The 18,672-nt window shown below is 34.7% G+C and overlaps 2 protein-coding genes across 3 annotated transcripts; both read right to left on the bottom strand.

Moving 5' to 3' along the window:
- Positions 1 to 3,830: 3,830 nt before the first annotated feature.
- LOC113726705 (protein ROH1D) lies at positions 3,831 to 6,161 on the bottom strand. The gene is made up of 2 exons (XM_027250566.2): positions 5,979 to 6,161; positions 3,831 to 5,875 (listed from the first exon to the last, which is right to left on the bottom strand). The coding sequence occupies exon 2, from the start codon at positions 5,312 to 5,314 to the stop codon at positions 4,139 to 4,141; it is 1,176 nt and encodes a 391-aa protein (XP_027106367.2). The 5' UTR covers positions 5,315 to 5,875; positions 5,979 to 6,161; the 3' UTR covers positions 3,831 to 4,138.
- Positions 6,162 to 13,808: 7,647 nt separating this feature from the next.
- LOC113726704 (tubby-like F-box protein 8) lies at positions 13,809 to 18,672 on the bottom strand. 2 transcript variants are annotated; one of them, XM_072079703.1, is made up of 6 exons: positions 18,363 to 18,672; positions 17,870 to 17,927; positions 16,657 to 17,118; positions 16,393 to 16,480; positions 15,760 to 15,892; positions 13,809 to 14,652 (listed from the first exon to the last, which is right to left on the bottom strand). In XM_072079703.1, exons 3-6 carry the CDS (start codon positions 17,002 to 17,004, stop codon positions 13,941 to 13,943), a joined length of 1,281 nt encoding a protein of 426 aa, XP_071935804.1. In that variant the 5' UTR covers positions 17,005 to 17,118; positions 17,870 to 17,927; positions 18,363 to 18,672; the 3' UTR covers positions 13,809 to 13,940. The 2 variants fall into 2 exon arrangements, with proteins under 2 accessions (XP_071935804.1, XP_027106366.2); XM_027250565.2 differs by having other exon boundaries at positions 17,870 to 17,918; positions 18,363 to 18,564.

Genomic DNA, 18,672 nt, shown 5'->3' with positions numbered 1-18,672 from the left:
TCACAAAGTTGTTGATATGGTTGAATCACGTTACCTTGGCCCGTTGAGAGCTTTTTGTTTCACCGAATGCCCTTATGCACAGTTGCTTCTGCTATTAAGTTGCACAAAAAATGGTGGGCAACGTCAGATAATGAATTTCCTCTTTAATTCGCTTCTACCTTGCCGACTGTCTTGCCCGCATTGCTCATACAATTTCTGAAGAGATCGTTGGCCTTCTTTTACAGCATTCTAACTGTTTGCCTTCTTCCTTCTTCTTCTGATGCCATAACCCAACTCTCTCCACCTAATTTCACGTCAGCCAAGCAACAATGACATACCCAGCTTGCTTTCTTCTCTCGATTTTGTTTTGTGCGGCTAATTCAAATTTTCAACTTCATTTTCAAAATTTCAAATCTTCCGTTTAGAGGAAACGGAGTCCGTCAATCTTATTTTTTTTCTTTCGTCAAACGGTGACGTTTTTTTCCTTCAACACAACCAGTTGACGTGGCTTATTTTGCTCCATTCCTTTCTTTCTGTGAGGGGACCGTTCAGGAGCGGTCCTCAAGACAGACTGCTGAGAGAATGGACGATGAAGACCAGAAATCGCAATAAACTAATAATTTCGATGACTACTCGTGGCAAATTTTTAAGCGCGGGTGAGTTACTTGTGATGTACAATAAACTACTCGGGCAGCCAGTAAATTTTTACAATACTCCAGATATGGCCATTCAACTATTAATATTATATTTTTATCGACTAAATTATTAAAAGTGTAACTTTTAAGTCATTTCATCTGATTTCACCGTTAACTCTATCAGATCTAAGAGTCTGCACAATTCACAACTCAAAAAAAATTTAATATCTACCTGAATAATTTGCTGTTAGCTAGTATCAAAAGCTAAGAAATAAGTATATAAAAATATAATATGAATTAGTGCTTAATAACGGTAGTATTGATATTTTTTAATTGTAAGTTTTTTTTTTTTTTTTTATATAAGTGAGAGATCTCGAATACTATCTTTCATTTACAATCTTTTCTCTTATACTATCCAACCCATCCCTTTTCCCAAATTATAAGTGTTCACGTGACAAATAATGATTAATTTTTTAATACTCCCTCCGTCCCACTTTGATAGTCCTGTTTCTTTTTTCACACAGTTTAAGAAAAAGTAGTTAACTTTGTTGGAAAAGTAAATTTAAATTGCTATTTTCCTAAAATACCCTCACATTAAATATGGTATAATTTTATGGGAACTTGAATTGATGGTAAAAAAAGAATCAACTCTCATTAAATGGGGTAGTTTTATAGTAACAATTACTTATATTAAATAAGGATATTTTAGAAAAATTAAAATACAACTACATTTTTCAATTGAAAAGTAGACTATAATTTGGGACAGTTGAAAAAGGAATACAGGACTATCAAAGCGGGACGCTGGGAGTATTTCAGAATTCCGCATTACAGCAATTATGGTAAGACTCACAAATCAAAATAATGAGGGAAGTCTGGGTTGTAGGGCAAGCTCCGGCGAAGACCTGGTTCCGGATTGATCTCAAAGTTGATTAGACAGCCCAACCCCCCAACTCTAATGGTTTAGGGTTTGACATTATGGACGATACATGTGGCATGCGTTGATTCTTAACTAACAGCCTCATCCACGCCAAACATATACTAACTTAACTGCCATCAATATTCAATAATACCAATCAGCAGTTACTGAGGGCCAGTCCTGTCCTGTACATTTGTCCCATCAGCATCAAACGCAACATAAAAAAGAACTTCGAAATGACTGATAATAGATACCATGTGCATTGGAATTTGGATGAACATCCGACCGACAACACATACTAATAATTTTGCCATGATTTTTCTCGATAACACTCTTCTACTGTCTTGCTGTTCCTAAAATTTTGTAGGAATATGGTGCTATTGCCTAGGGGGGGTTTCTGCAAGAAGCATCATATTTCAGGAATCAAATTTGTATGCAGTGCATGCATTCTCTTTTCTGTTCTCTCCAAACCCACCTGTTTTCACATGGCATTCCCGCATCCTATCAGGCAAACATTAAAGGCCCAGAGAACGAACTGCCAAAATTAATGGCAGCCGCTATAATTGGGCACAGTCAGGAGTGGGATTCAGGCAGGCATGTGAGGGAGGAGGTCTTGGCTCACACAAAATGTTTTGGTCTAATAATTGAAACAAGAAATGTCACATCAAAAGTCAATCATTTTCGCCCCACAAAGCTTATTCTGAGTTATGCACCAGAAGTTTCATGAATGGACAAGCAAAAACTCCATTCAAAGGCAAAGTCCAAGACACAGCAAAACGCTCTCAGTATCTTCAATGTAACAGTTCAGGCAGAAGAAGAATTGTCATTGTGATCTCTAGCTCCTGCAACCCGATGAACCTACCAAGTATCTGAGATGACGAACAAAATCAAAGCTATAACCTCTGTGTCACAGCTCATTAAACATAGGGGCGCAGTGAAAATCGACAGCAACAAACTCTATTAACTTTTTGTTGGCAGTAATATTCCGTTGTTCGCACAAAACACTGACTAGAATCATGGGATACACAGGGATCCTCGATGTTTCTCAATACAGATGAGAGACAAAAAGAGGATGTGTAGAGTTAGTAGCACTGATTCATCATCCTTCAGTGGTCCAGCAATTGATGCTTGGAGGTCAAAACCTCAATCATCACAAGGTACAGCTATCGCACACACCGTAGGGTAAAAAGCACCCAAACCATCCACCTGGAAAGTAGTCCCTTGAACACTAGATTTGTATACCAGGATATCAATTGGACAAGGTCACCTTAGCAGGCACCAAAGCCAGAGAGATAAGAACCAAAGGATTACTAAGAAAACGTAACAAGTGTGTGTGTGTGTTTTTTTTTTGTGGTGGGGTGGGGTTGGGTGGCGGAGGGGAGAAGAGGATCATTCTTCAAACCGATAAAATGCTGCAAGTACTGCAGTCTCAAAGTTCACAGATGACTTTGGATTGCCATTTTTCTTCCAAAAAATATTTATGATTTCCATGAACACACTTTCTAGTAATTTTTTTATCTCACCTACATCAAATCGCTATAGTACATTTTTCTTTACAAAAACTCCAGAAAATATCAATCGAGACTAAGGGTATTCTTTACAATGTCTAAAACTCAGCAAGCAATTTGCCGGGATGCTGCAATACTATCAAAACAATCTTCAACAATCACAATCCCATTCTCCTTTCTATCTATTGACGGGATGCCACAATACTATCAGATACCCTCTCTAAAAGATAGCAATTTGTGTGGAATGAGGCTTAAGCTTCAATGCATTCAACCCGCCTTAACATAAGAATACCTTTATGAACCAAGCAAAGCCACCAACATACTACTGCCTTCCTGTCTCTCGGTTCTCTATTCCTGCTTTCTGGCTAATTCATCTATTTATCGAGGGCTGAAGAAGACAGCAGAAGTTCCGCAGCAATGGAGACCAAACATTATAACCAGGAAAAGACACAGGGATAACAAGGATTACCAATGGCATCTTCTTACTTGAAACAACGTGAATTTACCCAACTTTGTTATATGGCCACAATTAAAAATGCAAGTTAGTGCCAAAACACCAACAGACCAGTCATATCAAACAGAAGCACCTTCACACAGCAACAGTAGATAATTACTAATTAATGCATCTTTTGCTCTTGTAGTGATTTTGATTTTGTTATTTTCAATTCAAGTTGATGCGTATTCATAAGGCTGAAGCGGCAAGAAAGCAACTGACCACAATCACTGTTATAAAAGTTTGACTAACGATTAATAACAGAATAGCTTGATGGCTTTAAACATGGGCATAAAATATGACAAAGAAGACAATTGTCCTTTACTGGAAATACAGATCACGAAAAAAAATGTTAAGAAACCAAAGCAACTTTGGAGATAAACTATAAAACAACATACAAAACATGGACATGTGGTTTTTCTGTTCTTTCTTGTCCTCCTCCCAAACAGCATATTAACAAGTACAAAAGGTTACCTAGTGAATTCATTTACATCCTTCAATCGAACATCTTCCTTCCATTCACCAGGAATAAAAACAAAAACATTTAAATTATGTATACTCCATTCAAACTTCTTTAAATTTCTTCTTCACCCACCAAATCAAAGCATTATGTTTGAGCAGCCTTCCCCAAGAGATCAAGACCCTCTGTCCGGCAAGACATTATCTTGCGGAAGACTTCCCTCAAATGGCGATCCAGTGGATCAAGTTCAGCCTTACATACTTCACAGAACAATGATAACTCTTGTATACCATCTCTGACATCTTTCCTCTGTTCCTCTGTCAATGGGCTCTGAGCAGAATCTACCAAGTCTGTAATGCGATTGATACATTTCTCCATCTGATAAATTTCCTTTAACAAACCATTACTATCTCGTCGTCCCCGCTTCTTGGACTCATCTATAATTCGACTATGAAGCAAAAACAAGGGAGTGCTCCATGGAAATTGCCTCGGTATGGTGAAGTGAACTTGATGGCCTCGGTCTTGGCAAGGAAATGCAACAACAAGAGTCCAGAAAACAAACATGAGAATAAAACTCATTGTAAAGACAACAACAGAAAGACCATTAGCAGCTGCAAGTTCAGTCCCACGAGGAGCAACTAAGTTGTTTGCCATTGATTGGAGCTGCTTGGATGCAGACCAAGAATTAGGTACACTCCAGGACAAAGACCTTGAATGCCCAGACCCACGACGATTGTGATGATCCTTGTTCTTCTGAAGGCGCCCAAAAGACCGGTTGCGGTGTGAAAACACAGATCCAGTTTCTTTATCATCCAACATGAAAATAGCCAAATCCATCAAAGCTTTTCTTGCTCTACGGATATGGCCTTCACTTATCATCTTCTGATTACTATCCAATGCACATAGAACAATCTCCAAGTGATTCTTCCACTGCCGAATCTTCTCAATCCCATCACGGGTTGCATTGCAAATATCAAGAGCCTTAATGCTTCTATCAAAGAACTCAGAAAGGAACTTATCTAGTGGTGGCTTTGAGATAAATGCCTTTTTGTTGCACAAGATGACCCTGAATTCCTCCTGACAACAGGCAAATGCATCCAGTAGCCTCTGGATCCATGAAATAGACAGCAACTCATCATCATTAGCCACTGAAAGTTCGTGAAATCGATTGAAAACAAGCTTTTGAAATGATTCCATTTCCGAGTCCTGGGAATCAAAATCGTGACTTGATCCTACTGAATGAGCATTATCACCTCTCGTCGTTAAAATTGAGCGACGGAATGACACAAAAGGCATGGGAGAAACCTGCTTATCTGATGGCATTTCCAGACCATCAAAAAATTCTTAAAAATCTGAGAGCTCCTACGTGAAAAAATCAATGCAACCAACCACCAATGCTCACCCAGCTCAAAAAGAATCCCAAATTCACAAATCAGCAACAACACCCATTCAGCTCTCAATACACAAGAAGCCAACAGATAAAATCCAAACTTACCACCCAGTTAATTCCTCCACCCAAAAGTTCTTAAACCAACAAACCCGTATATAAATAAACAACCCAAAGCAACAAGAAGTTTCTTCAAAATCCAAGCCGCAAAAAAGTATCTAGTGATTCAGCAACGTTGCTTATTTGAACACCTTTGGAACCCATATTTATCCCAAACCATACCGATAACCGTCGAAATTACTACATTCAAGAAAGATCCAACATCAATCCAAACTAACAAAATCCTGAAAACCCTGAACAAGAATCCAAAAAATATTGAGAGCCCACAAACTCAAACAGCAACATTAAGAAACGGCTTTAAGATCCATAGGCTTCCACATCCACATGCATGACCCAGATCAAGAAACCGTCCTATGACTGATCTGAATCGAAGGACTCTGCAAATTAAAGAAATCAATCGTTTCAAAGGGATAATTCTAGAAAACACAACATTGCTTCCAGAAACGGAAATAGTTTAGTGTAGTTTACGAAAGATTGTACCTTGAAGAATGCACAATAGCTCCAAGAATATGCATAAGGAACCCTAAGCAAGGACCCAAAGCTCCCCCCCCGCCTTTGGCCTCACACAAAAATTCGAGAGGTTACTTGGAACGAGGGTCGATATAAAAAGAAGTGCAAAGACGCAAATTAATTTAATTCGAGTAATTCTTTCGAGTTTCTTCCGTTTCGGAAAAAATGAGGAAACATATATGTTTGGCGAGGGTGTGCTCGGGGAGGGGAGGGGAGGGGGGGGGGGGGGGGGGGGTTGAGGGTGTTCGAGCTTCCGTCCCATATCGCTTGTGTATGGGTTTTTTAATCTGGATTTAAGTTTTACGAGGCCTCGTCCTGTCACCAATTGATTGGACGTGGGTTCTTTGTGGATCTCGCTTAGGTTTATTGAGCGTAACTTCCAAGTGTTTCTAATCTAATTATGTGTGTACGTGAGTTTCTTCCGTTTCGGAAAAGAAGAGTAATTTTTTTGAAAAAATACTTAGGTGCTTTCTGTTTAATTTAACTTGCGTTTTCGGCGTGCTTTGTTTTGGCCTTCCTATTGGAAAGATTTTACATCACCTCTTGAAACTCCTACTCTACCTAATTAAGGGCAAATTAGTAGAAAAAACTCCCACAATCACGAACTAGTTATCCCGTTCCGATCTAATTGCAACAATAGATTTTTCAAATAAATACATATGATATGTAACCTAACATGCAAAAACTAATATTATATTTTCCTGAATAAGTATTGTGCCTAGATTGTGTGAATAGTAGGGATGTAATTGAGTCGAATTAAGTTCGAATTCGACTTGCAGGAAGAATATTTGAGTTCGAACTCAAGTTCAATACATTGCTTATAGAACTCGAACTCGACTTGCATGGATTCGAGTCAAGAAGATTTGGAAATTTTATTTTTTTTGACAAATTTGGAGTAAAAAGACATTATCACCCTTCAAAAATTTTCATACAACCTAAAACATCTCGTAAATTTAACCATTCTTGCGGGCACAAGGGTAATTTCATAATATTAATATATTAAAATGTTAAAATTAAAAAACTCGATAAGATTCGATGAGCTTTCGAATCTTGCTACTGGATACTCGAACTCGACTCGTTTGGATCTATCGAGCTATTCGAATTCAGTCAACCCGATTCCAGTCGAGTTTTTGACCGAACTACTCGCGAGCTAAATTACAACCCTAGTCAAAATCACCAGACCCTTCTTTCTCCTTTCACACATACTATTTATATATAGTATAGATATAATATATATAAAACTTGAGGAAGGGATAGGGGTTAACATTGAAGTTAACACTTTATGAACTTTTTTTTTGTTCTCATAAAAATTACTTTTACTTTAATTACTTATAACAATCCATGACTATTTTTACTTTTAACTATTTAAATATATGTTTTCAACATAGCTACTCCTAAATATTATAAATACCAATATAAAATTATTTTATGAAATATATTTAAAAAGATAAAGTTTACTTCAATAATGAAAATTTTATTTAAAATATATAACCATAAATATTATGTATTTTTTGATTGCACACACATTGGGTGTGCATTGAACACTAGTATATATAAAGGGAGAGAAAAAGGTTTGGTGTAAACATTTTTGTACTTTCACTTTTGCCCTTATAAAAAACTAATTTTATTTTGATTACGCAAACATCTGATGTTGTCAAGATAGCTATCTATAACCATTTCTTAATTTACTATTTAAACGTATTTTTTTCAATGTAACTATCCAAAGCAACAACTACTAACATAACAATCATTTTGTCAAAGTAATTTAAAGGATTAAGATTTTCTTTAACAATAAAAATTTGTATATAAAATTCGTTCACCGTCTTACTGTATATAAAGTGGGAGGAAGGGATTTGATGTAAATAAATTCTGACATTTAATGTATTGCCTAATCTACGCTTATTTCTAAAGGGAATTACATCATTTTACTAATTACCTCCCTATAACCGCTCTATATCTATTGAATTAACTATCACTGATCTAACGAAAAACTATTTTTTTTAAATACTACAACAGTTTAATTATTTTAAATTACTATTTTTCAACAAAAAATAGTATTATTTTTAATATCTTTTTATTAGTAGCGCACACATTGGGTGTGTGCCTTAACCACTAGTAAATATTTACACACATTGACATTGGGTGTAAATATTTTTTGCCACTTTATATGTATTCAATTTTACATTCAGTAAATTCACTTATTACTTTACTATTTAAACACAAATTGCTAAATAGCTACCTATAACTATTTTAACCATACTTAATCTAAGCACATTTTGACAAGATGACTTGCTTTAACTCTCTAAGTAGTATAAGTGTATAACTACTACAACCATCATTTGATAGGGACAAAAAGTTAGCATACTACAGTTTGCTTTAGTAATAAAAATTTTACAAAAAAATTAATTCGCAAAAAGCATCTGAATTGCACATAGATCGTTTGTGCCTTTAGCACTAGTCTATACAATATATAATGTCTAAGTAATGATAGATGGTATACACTGTAAAAATCATGTTTCTTCTCAATTTTTATTTTACTCAATTAATTAAATGGTAATTTGCCTTGGGTAAAAGTAAATATAATTGTAGGATAGGTTAAAGGGTTAATTGGGGGATAGGAAGGAGATAAAATAGAATAAGAGTTCACAACAAATTAAAAGTTTTATCTAAACTACCAAATAGTGGGTGGTTATTAGGGTTTAAAACACTTATCAAAACAACAAAGGTAAAATAACACTGTTCCTACTTTTCATTTGTCTGTCTCACTTAAAGCAAGAACCAACTAGGAATAAAGGAGAAGAAGGAGACGTCGCCGTCGATTGTCGAACAAGCAGGCAATTAAGTGTCTAAACCTGTAAGTCCCAAACGTGCATTAAAATTTTTCTCTTAAATCTTATTAATTCCACGAACTATTTTAGAGTATATGCCTATTGCGATATATTTATGCCTACATGAAAATTTTAGAAAGATTTATGTTCAGATTTGTGAAAATGGTATGTTAAATTTTAGTGTGGGATGGAATAGAATCTGCCCCAAATCTATTGGAAAGTTGGAAAAAAAAAAAAGAAAAAAGAGGAAAGTTCGCCAGCAAGTGCTGGCAACAATGACCGAATGGAAGGGTTTGGCCAAGAAAAAAAAAAAAAGAATAGTCAAGAATTGCGGCGTTGCTAAAGGCAAACAAGGAAAGGCCAGGCAAAGAGCAGGCCGGAAAAAAAAAAGAAGCAGCGGTTGCTGCTGTTGTTGTACCACTGCCGAGTTGTAAGGTAAATTGAGGTTAGAGTTTTAGGAAAAAAAATGGCAAGTATACTTGGGCCAAAACACAGTATAGGTTTAGTTAGAGGTGTCAAAATGGGTGACTTGGACGGGTTTGAATTGGGTAAAATGGGTAATAGGTATAAGTGAGTCAACTCATTTATACCCATTTAATTAGATGGGTCTAAATGGATAAGTCAAAACATGAATTGGGTAACCCAATTACCCATTTATAACCCATTTATTTTAACTTTTTATAAACTCATTTAAATTCATTTTTGCAAACTAAGTTATGAATTTATACCACTTGACTCACTTATACCCATTTAATTAGATGGGTATAAATGGGTAAGTCAAAAAATGAATTGGGTAACCCACTTACCCATTTATAACCCATTTATTTTAACTTTTTGTAAACTCATTTAAATTCATTTTTGCAAACTAAGTTATCAATTTATACCACTCTTTGTACCCATCATTAGTTTTAAATATTTATTTATAATGTTCAATAAACTTAATTACCAATTTTTTTTCATTTATACTCTATGTCACAAAATTACCTATTATTTAATAATTGAATAATAAGAATATAAAAATTTGAACTAAGTACTATAAAAATTAATATAAAAACTTAATCCAAAAATTTTGAACCCCTAACATTTTTTTCAAATATAAATTTAAAATTTCATTTTAGAAACATAAGAAAATAGGCTAAAATTTATCATAAATTAGTAATACTGAAAAATGTGCAAGTTAACAAACTAAGAGAAAATAAAATAATAAGATAAAACCAACAAATAATAATAATAATAATAATAATAATAATAATGAAACAAAAGTAGTTAACATCATGACAAAATGAAAAATTTGAAAAAAAAGGGTGGGGGAAAAGAAGAGACTTGGGGGGAAGAGAATTCTAAATGGGTTAATTGGGTTTGATGGGTTATCCAATAATACCCATTTAATAAATGGGTATTATTGGGTAATCCATTTATACCCATATACAAAAATTTAAAATACCCATACCCATATCTATTCATGGGCGGGTATGGGTAAATTTAATTAAGTGAGTTGATTTGCCACCTCTAGATTTAGTGAATGTTCAATAGATAAATTTTAGATATAATTAACCCATCTTTATAGACTATCATGGGTATTAAATTTCAAAACCTAACCCAAGAAATATAGGCCTACCTGTCATCCACACCAGAATAAATAGAGTTTTCCGAAAAAACCTGCTAGTGGAAGCAGGCCTCCTAGGGATAAGAGACATAGGGCTAAAGAGAGAGCCAAAAAAGGATCTTTCGTGTATAATCTTGCATAATCCCGAATGTTAACTGTTCTGGTACGTAGACCAAATAATACAATGCAAGCAAAAGTTCCTAGATTCATGCAGATATAGAAGAGCATATAAGTTATTATGCTTGCATATCCATCATTTGAGTTTCCAACAATTATTCCAATAATTACATATCCGATTTGACCTATGGACGAATATGCAAGCATACGTTTCATGCTTGTTTGAGTAATAGCAATGAGATTTCCCAATATCATGCTAAGAATAGTTAGGATTTCCAGAAGAAGATGCCATCCGTTTGATGAGAAATAAAAAGGAATATCGAAAATTCGAGTGGCTGAAGCTGAAGCAGCTACTTTCGAAGTAACAGAAAGAAATAATTTTTGAAGTTTAAAAATTTAGTCATTTAAGCTTATACTTAATTAATTGAGTCTAAGGCACTTAAATAGAAATCTAAAATATCTTAATCTAACCTTATTAGATTAATTTATACAATGTAAGATAAATCCTAGATTGTTAAACAAAATACTTAAAATAATAATAATAATAATAATAGTGATAATAATACTAATGATAACGCTAATAATAATAATAATAATAATATAGATATGGATGAAATAAATTAAAGATATAAACAAAAATAAAATGAAAATATGTACAAGTGGAATAACTAAGACTATAATTATAATAATAAGTCTATACATAAATAATAATAACACTTACACATGCGCAAAAATAGAAGTAAAGCAAAAGATAATAGTAACTAATTAACAAATATATATAAATAGTAATAAAATAAAATAGTGATAACAAGGACAATAACGATAATAATAAAATAATAAAATATATATATATATGTATAGTAAGATAATAGTCAAGATAATAAATATAATTATGAATAATTATTTTCTTTTAAATTAGGAATCTTTACAAAAAGAGAACTTTTCAAATTAAGAAACTTTCTAAAATAGAAACTTTCCAAAAATAGAAATTGTCCAAATTAGGAAAACGCTGGTAGGGTTCATATAATAGTCTAGACATGAATCTTCGACTCGCTCAGAGTTTGTATATTTATATATTTATAAGAAATATCAATTAATTAGGAAACCTATGCATTTGATAGGTAGTTTCACTCGAGTAACCAGACAAAGGTAGGTGGTACTTACTCTTTTGATTGACAAGGTCATGGTAATTCGGTATAGAGTCCGGCCGATTGACCTATGTATGTAATGAGACCAATCGATAATTATGAAACCTATTGATCGCTCACCTAGAAGAGGTTTAATCTCTAGGCTAAATATTTAGAAGCCAATCATTGTATGTACTTGTTTAGAGTTGACATGAAACGACTTATGGATTTATGACTTTCATATACAGTTACAAATAAGGTGTTTATCAATTGCTGTGTCATTCATTATTATTGATTATTTTACAAATAACGTTATTTTCATGATTATGGATGTGAATGATGTGCAAATAAGTTGATATATATATATATATATATATATATATATATATATATATATATATATATATATATATATATATGTGTGTGTGTGTGTAAAGTTATGGGTGCATGGTCCAACAAAGAGGTAGATACTACCTATTGAGCGATTTGTCGCTCAACTCACTTTTTTTTACTATTTTTGCAGATTCTGAAGAGTATGAGTTGATTTACGTAGAAGATCCTAAGGATGATTTTTATTAGTTCTAAGTGAATAGAAACCAGCAGCCTAGCTGCTTCTAACTGTTAGTTTTATTTATTTTCTTCTCTCGTTGTTTTAATCAGAGAATAAATGTGCGAACTTATTGGATATTCGTAGACTACGTTTTATTTAAGATTTGTACCGCACTTTATTTAGTTATACTAGTTAGTACCTTCTAAATTTAGTCTAGTTTAATGTTTTATGGTATTCTTGAGCGGGATTTGAGAATACGGCGAATATCATGTGACTGGCGCGTGCGAGTCAGAGGCGTGACATATACCTACATGCAGAATAATATTATATATAATATATATATATATATATATACATATATTATTTTTAGAGCATACATCACAGGCCTCTTTCAGTACATTCTCTTCACACATAGAAATAAATTCGTGAGAGTATTTAATTTAGCTATACATTTACATGAAGCATGCAAATATTCTTATATTTTTCAAACATCGAATGGTTAAAAGAAATTTGAAACTCTTTCTTTTATCTCCACTTTTTTGAACTAAGGTAAAATATAAAAAAACTCCCTATGATTTGACAAATGTTCAATTTAACTCCCTTTGATTTGAAAATCTACATTATAACTCCCTGTAATTTCGACTAAATTGAAAATTGGACAGAAAACATCAAATATAATGATTGTGTGTGAAATATTAATATTGCCTCTACTATATGTAAGATACTTTCCATTCAATTTATAATTTAGTTGAAATCGTAGGGAGTCACAGTATAATTTTTCAAATTAGAGAAAGTTAAATTGAATATTCGACAAACCATAGGGGGTTCATTTATATAGGGACAATATTGACATTTCATGTATAACCATTAAATTAGATACTTTCCGTGCAATTTTCAATTTAGTTGAAACCATATGGAATTATAGTATAGATTTTCAAATTAGAGAAAGTTAAATTGAACATTTTGCAAATCACAAGGTGTTTTTTGTATTTTACCCTTTGAACTATAATACAACAATTTTGGAGCACAACGTCAACTCGTCAAGTAGGTTAGAAAATAAGTAGAGCCATTTTCTTCATGTTGAATGAGTTGAATGATGACATTTCCAGTTTCATGTTATAATTGAAATATAGGAACGTAGCTAACATCGCATCTTCTAATACCTGGCTAACATCCACAATCATAATTGAAATACTTGTAGCACTTTTTTTTTTTTTAATCTATTTTTATAGCGTTCCCTCCTTATAGCACTTTTTTAACAAACATATATCGTAGCTTTCATAGCGTTCCCTCGCCTAAAATTACCAGCTGATTTCTCTCCTTATCAATGCAGGCCTACAAGAAAAGCCTTCCTAATAACCATGCAATTGTGTTGCACATTTCTTTCTTCACACCAGGAGGACGAAATATAAGAACAAGCTGACAAAGAAATACTGAAGCCAAGGGCATTATGATGCTAAAACTAGAAAGTGAAGATGCAGAGGGCGCAGAGAGTTGTTTTTACAATGGTCCGAGTGCCTAGAGGTATCTTGACGAGTGTCTTGAGAGATTTTAATCAAGTCACAGAACAGATTTAACAACAAATCTTGAATTCTAATGATGATGATGATGAGAAAGTTACGATACAATGGAGCGAACATAAAGGCGTTGCGACCATGCTGTCTTTGGCCGCATATATATGTTATAACACCCTAATCTTTTAACCTATTCACAAGCCAATTTCGTGTCAAAGCTACTCAAACAGATTGCAAAAGCCTGAAATGCAGACAAAGGATAGCGGTAATCCATGGTAAACATATCTTTGCCCACCTTGCCAAACTGCAAGATGATTTTGTCATGGTCAGTTTGAGTTGGTTGGGAGGTGGTTGAAGCACTTGCAGCTGGTTGGGTGGCAGCGATCAACTGAAAATTTTTGACAGATGCCACCGTTACCCGACCTCGAAAATTTAGGCACCAGCACTGTAATTGTTCGTGCCATCTAGGTGCCTTGTTCTTGAGGATTAAAGGTTTGACAACCTTACCCTCCTCATCTTCATTTCCCGGCACACCAATATCAGAAAATCTTGAGCTGCTGAACTCCGTAGAATGATCCAGAGATTTTGAGAAAGAAATACTCCGGAACGAGTCTTCCAGACACCTTGGAAGGAGCTCAGGTTGGCCCGGTACCGTTCCGCCAGCGTCAAGTGCCGAGGCTGGAATTGATTGCATTACGCAATGCATTCTCCGTGGACCCCGTGTTCCCAGCACATTTAGCTCATATGTGATCTGAGCTATGTTATAACTTCCAGTTGGCACTTTTGGAGAGACCTTCTTGGAATAGAATCTGCGGCTTGTTCTCCCAGGTGGAGGGACATTTGTACAGGTATACGGAGGTTGCGTGTCGTATATTATGAATTTCGTGCCAAGAAAATTTGATCTGCAACAAAAAAGATTTTGCAGAAGAAAATCACATTGGAGTACTAAAAATGCATCATCAAATTGAAAAAAATGGTGTCTCAAGCTTTAACGAGATAAAGAAATCCAAACTAGCAAGAAAACCAACATTTATGATGACATATAAAAGCATAATCCCTTGAACTAGTTGAATCCATAGAGTTGCAAATGCCAGAAAACCAAATTGACTGAAAGTCAAGCAGCCCAGTGACAACTACGGTCTAAGGCATTGCAGATCCATACAAGAAATCTTCCTCATGTACACAAAAATATCGGGATATAGATCGTAGCAATTCCATTGGAAATTTGTCAAAACATTAATATATCAGTTAAACCAACTCAATTTCAACACAAAAACCCTCTATGACAGGTCAGCATTAGATTGGAGAGAAGAAAGCTACCGACCAGTTTGCTGCTTATCAAAATATTATAACATGTTATGACCAACAAGTGTGAGTTGAGGGGAGAGATGGGTTGGGTGGGGTATGGAGGGAGGGAGCGTCAGTGAGAGGCCTCGGGTTCGAAATCTCCCACTTACACCCCCTCCCCCCCCAAAAAAAAAGAACTTCATTTACCATTTTCTGACCAGAAATCTGTTTATGTGCTTTTGTACAAACTCTCGAAAACCGTGACTTTTAATTTTTACCTGTAGGTTTTCTGAACTTGCCACAAATCTTCATAGAGATTACCCTTTGCACAAGTCTATAAAATTTACCTTTCACATGTTGCAAGAAGATAATATCTTATAGCCTAAAAAAATTGGGGGACTTTAGCTTAATTTAGTATAATGTTTATTTTGATGCCTCTTTTCAAGAATGGGGATGTTGTTTTGTCTGGAATTAAAATTTTAGCAATGGTGTTTGGCCTAAAAAGCCTCTATTGATGCAAAATACCCAGAATATGCTAAGTGAGCAGAAGAACAATAAGAAACAGGAATCTGCAAGTTTCAGATAGAGTGAAATAGATGCTGGACATTTGAATTTTCTGAAAGAATCCAATTCTTATTTATCTAACTTTACTTCTGAAAAACCTCTCAGTTTTGAGGCAATTCAGAACACTAAACGTGTACAAAGGAATAAATGGACCAAACCTTAGCTTTCCAATGTATGTGCTGCTTGATCTCGAAATGTTATCTGCATCCATTGAGATAACATACTCCGTGCAGGTAGTTCGCCGAGTACGTTTTGCGGAGAGAAGAAACTTACCATTTTCAACTAGCAAAGCTGTAAATTCAATTGCAATCACAGTTAAACACAACCAACCAAAAGAAGAAACTTAAGTGCACACATATTGCGGTAAAAGAATAATTTAACTCCATGCATTTGCAGTCTAGCCAAGTATACTTAATGCAATAGTTAATAAATTAAACATTCAAATAACATGCAACAAATACAAGTAAAATACTGCGACCAGTAGCAACTATAGACATTGGAAAAACATTCACATATATGGTGTAAAAATGAAGTGGTCCCTAAATTTGTCTCTCCAAGTTTTCCTTCTTAAACTGCAACTTTGAAATTATTACTGAAAGAAGGCAATTCCTGAATTATTACTTTGAAATTATTACTGAATTTTGTGCTTTAGATATTCCTGAACTGAATATCAGATTTTAAAACAAAACGAAAAGGAGTATTGATAGCGAAAACTGACTTGATCATTCAACAAAGATCTTCATTCTAAAGCAAAAGTAGATTCTAGTACAAGGGCTGAAAGTAATGCTTACCAGGACTAAGACACAAGAAAAGATGGTATGTTAGATTAGATTTATCCCTTTTGATGAAGCACTGGATAGTTCCATCACGAGGCCCTGGCTGGAAAACCAAATGGATGAAGACTCAGTATCAGTTAAGCTACTTAATGTTGTATACTACATTGTAGAGCAAAAAAATAATCAAAAGAATTGCCAAATTCAGGTAACACTTCAATGTAAAAAGTAACATGCCATTGATTGCATGGCTGAGACATGAGAAAAAAGAAACAAATATACCTGCTTAAGAGAAACTGGAAAAGTGAGCTTCCCACAAAATTCTGGACTTTTTACAATTTCTTTACACATACTCCTCCATGACCTGCATACGGCAGCACAAGCCACGACATGCTTACGACCTGGCCACGTAGTCTCACTCTCCTCTAGCCTTCTAATTACATCAAAGAGTAGCTCCGGTGGAAGATTAGCCCAACGGCTGTTTTGAATTACCAAAGGCTGTTCATTTGAATCATGAAATGAACCATGAGACTTCCCCCGATGATGGCCAGGTAGTCTTACATTAAAACTCCGTCTCGATAGGCTCCCAAAACTATCTCTTACATCACTAACTATACTGCGGAACGACATCTAGTTCCCGATGTAGAGGCAAGAACTTAAGTGACAAATAACCAATACTATTCTCTAGCCTCTGGATATGCCTCTTTTCCAATTTACTATCTCCCACTTGACATGTGAATCTGACTGGAAATAAGCAAAAGAAAATCATGTTTCAGCCACAAAATTTAGTAGCCAAAAGGAAAAGAGAAAGGTAAAAAGAGAAAAAGAATATAGAAGAAAAGAAAAGAACAGAAAAGAAAAAGAGTAGTAGAAAAAGGCAGCCTCACATGGACCACAAAGTGAAAAAGATCGCAGAACTTGTATCAGATGAAACTTTTATAGGTTATTAAAGTAGATCTAGATAAGCTCCCTCTTTGCCACTCACACGAGAAAAGTTGAGAACCAGCTACTCGGGGTCAAACATATATACAAGTACAGATTTATTGTGTGCTTCTGTTTGAGAGTAAGTAACATATGTTTCCTTGTACAAGTAACAATTCCAAACTGATACTAGTTAAGGTAAGCAATTCCACTCTAGGAAGAAATAATTCAAGAATCTCCATAACTCACCCAAGTTACGGGATTTTGAGTACTTCCTACAAAGATATGAACACAGAGGTCAACAGTATCAACAAGAGCATCAAAAAAATTACTGCTTCAACAAAGGAACCTTAAAACATATCAGCAACTTGGTTCTTTACCAATATTGTTGTAGAGCTCTTGAGGACTATTAATCTAAATCAAGCCAAACAAACTACAGATTACAAATCTAAACCAAACATGGCCTCGGCAGTTCAGTAGTGTTAGTGCCTACAGGTTTCATCCATGTCTCTTTCTAGCAAAACCTGTTATTATTCCGACATTTATTCTGCAATAACATTTGGCCAAAACTCACCTTTCTAAAGAGCTGTAAACTGAACAAGGCTTTGTAACTCCTTGAAGATCTGCAATAACTACAAAAATAACATTAATTGTCGAAAGGGTTTACCAATCGAAGCTAGAAATCCAAAAAAGCCACAAACTTTACCAAAATTTTCCCCCATAAATTAAGCCAACCAAACTTAAAAATACAAAAAAGGCTTCAAAATTCAAACTTTAATACGCAGCCTAAAATCCCATGATCCCCCCTTTGACCCAAAAGATTAAGCGAAAATAGAAAAAAAAAAGTCAAAAATGACTCTAACCAAGGAAAAAGAAATTCACTTGTAGAAAAATATTTACAGTGATTGTACTCAAACCACAAAATGAAAGCCATTAGTGATAAAAAGGTTCTAAGTAGAAGAAAAGAATAAAGATAAGAACTTGACGCAAGCGTAAGATGGACAGAGCATTAATTTAAGATCTGAAGAAGAAAAAGGCCAAAGAAAGACGGGATGATAGATCTGTACCTGAAAGAAAGTCAGCCAAGCCCAGGTGAATGAATGAATGAATGTCTCTGTCTCTGTCTCTGTTCACATTCACATGGGAAAGTTTTCTGATAAACTTTTCAAACCCAGAAGAAGAAGCAGAAGCAGATCACAAAAATAAGAAGTGGGTCAGACCCCCCAGTTACATGTATATTGGTTGTATTACCCACTTTCACCTTCTATTCCAATCACACACACTAATACACACACAAGAACACACATTCACATACTAACTCTCTCTCTCTTTCCTTAACACGGACTCAGAAGTGCCATTAAATGTAGTTCAACGAAC

The sequence above is a fragment of the Coffea arabica genome, chromosome 2e (genome assembly GCF_036785885.1).
Source record: "Coffea arabica cultivar ET-39 chromosome 2e, Coffea Arabica ET-39 HiFi, whole genome shotgun sequence".
NCBI classification, from domain to species: Eukaryota; Viridiplantae; Streptophyta; class Magnoliopsida; order Gentianales; family Rubiaceae; genus Coffea; species Coffea arabica.
This window is presented reverse-complemented; position numbering and strand designations above follow the sequence as displayed.